General features: G+C 37.3%; 1 protein-coding gene across 1 annotated transcript; it reads right to left on the reverse strand.

Annotated features, from left to right (window-relative positions):
* Nucleotides 1-1042: 1042 nt before the first annotated feature.
* RAB23 (RAB23, member RAS oncogene family) lies at nt 1043-8868 on the reverse strand. Its single transcript, XM_010016724.1, has 6 exons — nt 8666-8868; nt 7795-7880; nt 5220-5376; nt 3594-3676; nt 2289-2381; nt 1043-1421 (listed from the first exon to the last, which is right to left on the reverse strand). The coding sequence occupies exons 1-6, from the start codon at nt 8818-8820 to the stop codon at nt 1285-1287; spliced, it is 711 nt and encodes a 236-aa protein (XP_010015026.1). The 5' UTR covers nt 8821-8868; the 3' UTR covers nt 1043-1284.
* Between the last annotated feature and the right edge of the window lie 372 nt (nt 8869-9240).

The raw sequence follows: 9240 nt of genomic DNA on the forward strand, positions 1-9240 counted from the left end.
CAGCTGGGAAAGCCTCATCTGAAATGCGACATTTTGAAAGTAAACTTTTTTTGGAAGATGCTATTTTATGATCATTGGCTGATCTCCAAGGAACAAATACACTGGAATTTAGTCTAATTATTCATACCAAACATTTATATACACCTCAGCGCTCGTGTATATAATACAAATATATTGCACCAACAAAACTGCCAGAATCCATATAATACAGTCAGACATAAAGAGTGTCTTCCTTTTGATCTTCATTTATCTTCTTAGTGTCCTGTCTAACCAATTCTAATGTTTTCTTTGAAATTTAGCTGCAAGGTTGCTACTTTACCTTGGGCCATAGTGTTATAGTGTCCTGGTTTCAGCTGGGATAGAGTTACTTTTCTTCCCAGTAGCTGGTGCAGTGCTGTGTTTCAGCTTTAGTCTGAGAACAACGCTGGTAACGCACCAATGTTTTAGTTGTTGCTGGGAAGCACTTACCCTGATCAAGGACTTCTCAGTCTCATGCTCTGCCAGTGAGGAGGGGCACAAGAAGCTGGGAGGGAGCAGAAACAGGACACCTGACCCAAACTAGCCAAAGGGGTGTCATGCCCATGTCATGCCCAGTATATAAATTGGGGGGAGTCACCCAGAAGGGCAGATCGCTGCTTGGGTTGGGCTGGGTATCGGTCGGTGGGTGGTGAGCAATTGTACTGTGCATCACTTGGGTTTTCTGAATTCTCAGTTATCTTTGTTTTTGTTCCCTATTTTATCAGTATTGTTATTGTTGGTATTATTCCTATTATCACTATACTTCAGTTATTACACTGTTCTTATCTGAACCCGTGGGGTTTACATGCTTTTGATTCTCCTCCCCATCCTGCCTGGGAAGGAGGAAAGGGGGGTGGCAGTGAGCAAGCGGCTGCACGGTATTTGGTTGCTGGCTGGATTTAAACCACGACAGACGGTCTGTACCTATACTTGTAAGTATTATCCTTGTGCTAAATGTGCTTTGCAATTCAACAATACCTAGTTCATAGCTCTGTAAATAATTCCTTGAAGCAGCAGCTTGCCTAATTTATACGAAGTGCACGGGGCAGCCGCGGTTCTGTGTTTTGCCACCAGGTGTCTCACTCCCCACACCCAAAACCACTGCATCAGCAAGGTTATATAAATCCACCCTCTCTGAAGAATCCCATAGGCACAAGATTTGCTAAAGCACTGGTAAAAATACCTCTACAGCTGGCTTTATTCTGTATTCAATTGCACAACTTCATCCAATTCACTGGCTTGGGTTTTTTTTCCTCCCAAAGTGGTCTAAGGTATGCTGCAGTTGCTGAAAGGACTTCTGTTTTTCTTGGTCCTCTGTTTGTTTGGTTTCAGGTTGATGACATCTCCATTAAGAGTGCTAGAATTTTGGTTGGAGTCACTCCCACCATCTGTGTTAAAAACACCTACAGAATTTAGACAAGAAAAGTATTTGTATTTCTTTACTTCCTGTAGCACAATACATTAACGCTTCAGACACAACTCTTACTACACCATGGTAGGGCACCTCAAACGCATACTCTAGTTTTTAAAGGCTTTTCCTATTTCTGGGTCAATTTTGCAGCTAAACTTGAAGACGAGCCAGTTGGAATTACTAGCCAGGCAGTATTCAAAGCAGGTTTCCATCTATGTAATTGAAGGGCAGCATATGCACTCATCTGCATATGTGTATGCTACTAATAGCATGGTAACAAAGTTATGGTTAGTTGAGTAGTATAACAAAAGAAAAACATGACAATTTTAAAGTTGGAAACTTTGCTGAGATAAAGCTAAGGAAAAAAGCCTGAATAAAAGGGGGTGTTTTAAAAAGGAAAATAAATGCTCTGACTCAGAAATGCTTTAAAGAAGGACTATGGAAGTTTGGTATTCCCTTACAAAAGGCAGTTTACAAACACCATCTGATTACATGCCAGATTCTTTTCGTTGTGAGTCTCCTGTAAATCCACACCAAGATGAGTAACACTAATATTAATTACATTAAAAAATCCAGCAAGCATCCTTTCTCAAGTCCTTACACAATCTTCGTTTAAGCAAATTTAATAAAAGGGCACTTGCCAAACATTCACTAGAAACTTTAGTGCATCAGTTTGACAGTCGTAACTTCAGAGAGTTCTAAAGTTATTTTACAGAAGGAAAGGAGACAATATCCTAACATAGGAACATAATAGACACTGATTCACCTTGTATTAATTAACTCCATAAGGAAACAGGTGAGACTATAAGCTGTGATGGCACAAAATAATGTTTCTGGTTTTTTATAACAGTATACATACCGATCTTGTTACTGCTTGTATGTACTAGTTCTGGATCTTCAGCTGTCTGTTGCTTAAGCCTTTGAAGATATTTATCAGCTAAGTACTTAAAAACTGGAATTTAAAAAAAAAAAAAAAAAAAAAAAAGATGCTTAATCTTCCTATCAGTACGAATACCTCTGTATCAAAATTCTGTGGGGTGACAGGTTTGGCATGATCTGGTAGGTGATTCTCTCTCAGCAGACCTGTGTACCTGAGCAGAATCCAGGCTAGTCCAGAGTCTACCCAGGTCTTACAGCTGCAGTACTTGCACAGCAGATAGAAACAGTACTCCTATAATAAAGCTGGCACATACATTTTGCCAAATCTGCAAATTCATGCCACCTGGAACTTTTAAAAGTTATATAGGAATTTAACACACAGATTTTTTTGCAAAGTCTTAGAATAATAGCAGTCATGTAAAGTCTATTAATAAAACTTGGCAGCAACATTAATTAACTAATGCTACCCTCATTTGTATTGGGGTATAAAAAGTCTACCTAGGATTCTGGGGAAAAAAAACCACCACCAACCAACCAAACCAAAAGCTATAGAAGAATTTTCAGAACCTGTATGTGTTATGATTATTTACATTTGTAATTAATAACTCATGCAAAGATACAAAACATTTTACATTTTCTCTTGCAGATTCATCTTCCAAGGTGAATAATGTTAACAGAGAAGAAACAATTAGTTTACTATTAAGTTTGCCTGATTAAGCAAACAAGGTTATCAGAGACTCATATTTATTCAAACCTACCCCACAAAAGATAGTGACTGAATTTTGTAACAGTACCAGTACGAAATTATATATATACATTTAACAGTGATACTTGGGAACTAGTCAAATATCACCTGCAAGAGATCCAATCTTTTCATGTACTTTATTTAACTAAACTACTAAGTAATTCTTTATATTAATTATAGTCCATTCAACAATTTATATATTGTAGTAATTGAACTTATACATACAATTTTTTTTTTTTTTTCCAAAGCTCTGCTTTTATGACAGTCATTAGGACTAAGCAGCCTTAACACATTGGTACTTCTAAATATTGAAGCTATGCACTGATTGTGGAAGAGAAAGGAAAGACGTACACAAGGAAACGGGCCTAACACACCGACACCAAGTAATTCTAGCTATGTTTAAAGTGTGCTGCTAAGGAAAATCAAGAGGTTTACCAACAGCATGCAACAACCTGAGAAGTAACAGAGCAGCTCCAAACTGGAGCACTGTACAGCACTGCAGAGCAGAGAGCAGGACAGACACTCCGCTGCACCTCGTACCTTCAGTTACGTTTAGGTCTTCCTTCACAGACGCTCTGTAGAACCTTAACTTTAGCTTTTTTGCCAGTGCTTCTGCCTCTTCACTGCACAACAGAAGAAGATTTTGTAAATACTAATTGGTATTATTTGTCAGCATTTATTCTTACAGACAAAATGCTTCATGGTAAGTTAAACATGGCAAAGTAGGTTGAGAAACTCAGTCAAAAAATAGTTGTTCCTTAATTTGTTTACAGTATCTCCACTATAAAAAGATGGTACTTTACATGCAGTTTCTCTGTAACCAAAAGTAATTGCATTTCACTATTTATTGACTTCATTAATTAAAATTCCCCAAGGGTTCAAAGAGAGGTGTCAGTGAAACCAAAAGGAAAAAGGCTGTAATTAACAGCACTAGAATCAGAACAATTACTACTGCAAAGTCAAAACAATAAAAAAAAAGTAATCCTTGGGTATACTCTAATGAAGCGATAGACTCTGCAATCAGATGAGTGCAGAGGTGAAATCAAGGATTACTTTTTTCTGTGAAGCAAAAGGAAACTTGTGCTAAATTTTAAGGAAAGGTTGAGGAAACTTATGAAAACTTCACCAAGGGAAATCACGGCATCAGAAAGATGATGTTACTGAGGCAGATAGGTTTTGTTCTCAGAATACTCCAAGTGACATACCATGAATAAAGGAGGAGTTCAAATGCAATTTTGCTTTTCCTTTGAAAAATCCTCAGTATTCTTTGCAGAGGGAGTAGAAGCTGATTTATGTCATCAATGATAGCAAACAGAGAACAAAGAAAGCCAGTGCGGGAAACAACAAAAAGAAGAAAGAATTTAAATCTCTTAGGAAGATGGTAGAAACAAAGAAGTGGAGAATGGTCGACTTTGTGCACTATTTTCTACATGATATGCTGTGGTAAGTAAGAGTTAGCATTTGTTAAGCTTTTTTGATGGCACGAATGAAATTGGTCATATATACAGAGGCAGAATGAACTGACAGCAAAATCTGTAAAGAAAAATGCAGTGAAGAAGGGGCGGCACCACGCACTTGGAGAGCATTACCAGCTATGGATTTCTATAGAGTTATAACGTTTTCATAAAAATGAGCAATAAAAACAAACTAAAGAAAAGTGAAGCAAAGAATATTAAGTTACTTTTCTAAACAACCTGTTTAATACTTCTTCATCATTTTAGCAAGCATTCACTAGGCAAACTAGACAACGTAACTTCATTGGCGCACAGCACAGTTTAACAGTATCTGTAAATTTTAACAGCAGAGAAATTTTCACGTTTAGAATTTCTGATCAAAAAGAGAGAAAAAAGACAGTGACAGAATTATATTATGGCACAACCAAACTCTTTCTGTTATTCCTCTATTTTTCTGGCTGACACTTCAGAGGAAGGCATAGAGCAAACAGAAAGCTCCTAGTTTTGCAAGCACATCTGCCCAAGCAACTACACTCACGCAGCAATACCTGTCACCTGTGCTCCTAGGGCACATTTTGATGCAGGGTATAGGTTTGACAACCAAGATACCGTAAGTCTCTACCACAAACTCCCATAAATTTATACATTCTTTAAACGTGGGCATACAGGGGGCATATATTGTTCTTTCAAAACAATAAGATAAAACTCCTACTTCTTTATGCAAGAGTCATCAAGAAGATCAATCTTATTCTGCACAAGAACTGTGGGAATGTCTCCAACTTCAGTCACAACTTTTTCCTTCCAGGTAGGGATTGCTTTGAAGGACTCTCTATCAGTTGTAGAAAACACAAGAACACAAGCCTGGGCTCCTAAAAGTATACAAATCAAGTACAAACACAAATAAATACAAATCAACCAACAAACAAATGAACAAAATTATCTATAAAGTATTTCAAATATGAGGGAATTTCAAGTTTCTCCCATAAAAGCGCACTATTACCACCACAAGTGGTGTCTTGTGTCAAAGCAATGGTCATAAATTACCCAGATGAAAATAGACTGCCGTATTATTTTGATCGTTATACCTATTTTTCATGATGGCTACGGGGCTGTTACCTTTCAAGCTATTTCCAGCATGCTGCATGTATGCAGGGGAGAGCGTAGGAGGGGGTGTGGAAAGGTTGGAAAAAAGGGAAAGATTTTTGCTTATTGTCCACTGTTTTGCAGACAGCTTAATGGAGGCCAGAAGGCAAATATTTTTCTGCATGCAGGATCTGTAAAGCACACGGAAAGTTATCCTTTGTGCTACAGTAATTCTGATGTTGAAAAGCAGAAAACTTAAAGACTTTCAGAGGGAGCTGTGATTACTTCAAGTAAATTGTTTAGTAGCTTTTTGGAGAAAATAAGTGTATTTCTAATTCATACTCATTCTATCACAGAACTATGATAAATTAAAGAAAGTGGTTTATACCATTTTTGTTACAGTTTTGTAACAGCCTTAACATATAATAGTTAAACCCCATAGATACCAAGAAGGTACTTCCACAGCTGACTAGTGAGTGGCCTTTGACGGTTCAGTAGCCCTTCGTTACCCTTAGGAATCTACTTTTCTTTGCATATGAACAAACAAACAATTATTTATATGCCTTTAATATATTTGCTATTTAGTAACAGAACGTAAAAGAAATAGATAGCTAATGTCTTTGAGACTAGTGTCATCTTGTGGTGAATATCACAAACTAATTACACATAGAATGGAAAAATATTTCATCAGTAGAATTTTTTTTGTCCGAGTTTAACAAAACTGTATTCTGTTTGTCTTTGTATTTCTTTGACACAAAGCACTCAAGTTCTTTTGTGAGGTTTTCTTTTATTTAGCTTTTAAAAGCCAAGTTCAGTCTATCTTTACAAAAGTTTTCCTGTGCTCTTTAAAATTCCTTCACATGCCATTAAGATCCAGTATGACTTTATACAGAGCAACAACTACCCTCAGAATTTCAAATCAAGCTCTATCAATAAAATAGTAGCAATGTAGCGTTCATTAATTTTCCTTATTATTTCTGTTCTAAAATTCTGTTTGTTTTCCCTAATGTCCGAACCATATTCTAATGCATGCAATTATTCTAATGCAATTCCACTTAGAATCCAATGAGATACGTGTAAAATTAATTATTCTTTCCAAAGCAGGTTAGTTTGCATTTGTCAATGCTGAATTTAACCTATCATCTGGCAAACCAGTTTAATAAAGCCTCACACATTCTTTGCTCTACTAGAGATGAAAATATTTATTAAAAGACTCTCACCATCTGTAAACACCACCTTGTCCAGTTTTAAGGCTAAGAAATCTATTGTGAAGTTTCCACTCTAAAAGACTTTAACTTCATCTCTCTCCTTCCACCCATTCCTTCTGAAGTCTAAAACATGGAGATAACTGGGCAATAGTAAGTTCAGAGGGCAAAGTTCTACCATATGGCAGGTAATAAGGGGGGGACTTACATCATCAGACCTCCTAATTTAATTTATATATAGCACATGTAGAATGCAATGGACAGGGACAGTAAAAATAACTCAGTCTTTTTCCCAGCCATTGGGTAATTAGTTTGTCAAGAAGTGAATCATGGAATCTTTGCCAAGTTGTTCATATCTCCCATGTTAAAAACCAAAACCGCAAGATTTTCACAACCACTGTTGTATGCAAAACAAGCCTAAACATGCAATTTGTAATTTGCTAAACAGTTGGACTGCCTTTATACGACTGAGTAATACCCTTTCCATTTTACGAAGTAAATACACTTTCCTCATTACTCTGGTGTGTTAACATGTTCAGGGCAGCCTGTACTAGCAACAGAACTATCATGCCTAGTAGACTGTCTTTCTGAGATGACTGGTGGATATTTTTTCCCTTGGATTAATTTCTAAGTGCCTCAGCCATAGCTTCTAGAACATTTACAAATACAAGTCTCACAGAATAAAACACTTCTAGAGGGAAAATGCAACTTTGTGTCTGACTGTTTGAATGGCTACCTTCTGTGAAGTTTCTGCACAGGCATTTCTCTCATTTTGGTGTATGATTTTTAAAGGGCACTGCTGATCATCCTGTATAAACTGGCATTTAATTAAGGCAAGGATTTTGCATGAAGGGGAAAAACATTTAAGAATTGAAAAAGACAAACTACATCAGGCTGTGCACAGATATGAAATTTCAACTAAAATTCTTAACACAGAGATAGGAAAGTATTTCAGAGATGTGCAGACAAACTGCCAAATGACAAACATGGTATATTCACCTCTGTAGTAGGCCTTAGTTATTGCATCAAATTCTTCTTGACCCGCAGTGTCCCATAACATTAGCCTGACGTCTTCATCATTAACTCTGAAATAAACACCACAGTTTTTTAATCCATACAGTGAACAAAAGCTATTCAAAACAACTGACATGGAAATACTTCAATTTCTACAACAGCAGAGTATTCCAGGTCAAACTGACCTTGATTTCAGCATAATGTAACTTCCTATTAATGATGGTTCACCTCTGTAACATACTACGGCAGCAGTCACTCAATTACATTACAAGCTCTTTACTGACAATCTGTATTACATATTCCTCTTCCTTTCCTAGACAGCAAAACAAAACTTAGGTACCTGAATAATGCTCCTTTTGTCTTTTTAATCATCTTACAGGCTTTATAGAATTTTCTTACTTCTCATTACCGTAGTATCTTCCATTTTATCAAACGTAATTGGGTATTATCTCTTTATATTGCACACAGACTAAGTCTATAGCATATTTATTTTCCACAGTAATTTTTATCTATATTGGCTAATAAGTTTGTGTAATCCTTTTATCATAAGCACTTCCATTTCTTCCACAAGAAATTAAAAAAAATAAAGATTAACAGGTGGTAGAATACAATGGAAACTTGTCAAAACTGTTAGTACAACAGAGGTTCCAAATTTTAATTAGAATTCTAAATCTTGGACAGAAAATAGAGCAATGTAATTTTAGCCCACATGCGAGAGAGAAAACAACTCCCTTTAGTGTGCTTCAGAAGCAGCAGGCCTGGTCTTCCAAGCCTTCATAAATCTCAGGATGGCAACACAACAAAGAAAGAAAGGGAAAGGTAAAAATCAATAGCACAGCAGCTGTTTAATACATACTGGATTTGTCTTTCCAGGAAATCTACACCAATAGTTTTCTTGTAGTCTTTTGTAAAAATCCCTTTGCAGTATCGCTGAATCATACTGGACTTCCCAACAGCTCCATTTCCTACTACTACCACCTTGATAGCCACCTCCATATCTTCTTCTAACATCTCTGCGTCTCAGGTGACTCTCTGGCTTATTCAGGAAACGACTGATTCTGTAAACAAAGCAAACAGCTATGTTTAGAAAAGCTCTGTGAAAAGAAAGCAGGAGGAAAGATGATCACACACATTAGGAATCACACAGTATGATTTATTTCCATCTTTGTCACAGGCTGCTTAAGTGACCTTGGGCAACCTCCTGTCAGGTAGTTGTAGAAAGCAATAAGGCCCCCCCTGAGCCTTCTCTTCTTCAGGCTGAACCCCCCCAGTGCCCTCAGCTGTTCCTCATAAGACCTATTCTCCAGCCCCTTCACCAGCTTTGTTGCCTTTCTCTGGACCTGCTCCAGCACCTCAATGTCTCTCTTGCAGTGAGGGGCCCAGAACTGAACACAGGATTTGAGGTGCAGCCTCACCAGTGCCCAGCACAGG

The sequence above is a fragment of the Nestor notabilis genome, unplaced genomic scaffold, assembly GCF_000696875.1.
Source record: "Nestor notabilis isolate BGI_N333 unplaced genomic scaffold, ASM69687v1 scaffold23130, whole genome shotgun sequence".
In the NCBI taxonomy this organism is placed as follows: domain Eukaryota; kingdom Metazoa; phylum Chordata; class Aves; order Psittaciformes; family Psittacidae; genus Nestor; species Nestor notabilis.

Bases quoted from the DNA above. Each gene is read 5' to 3' on its own strand.
- RAB23 (XM_010016724.1), bottom strand. From the start codon at position 8,820: ATGTTAGAAGAAGATATGGAGGTGGCTATCAAGGTGGTAGTAGTAGGA. The intron at 7,881-8,665 runs GTATGTATTAAA...TGTTTATTTCAG, and splicing joins TTCCTGGAAAGACAAATCCA to AGTTAATGATGAAGACGTCA. The intron at 2,382-3,593 runs GTACGAGGTGCA...TTTAAATTCCAG, and splicing joins AGACCTAAACGTAACTGAAG to TTTTTAAGTACTTAGCTGAT.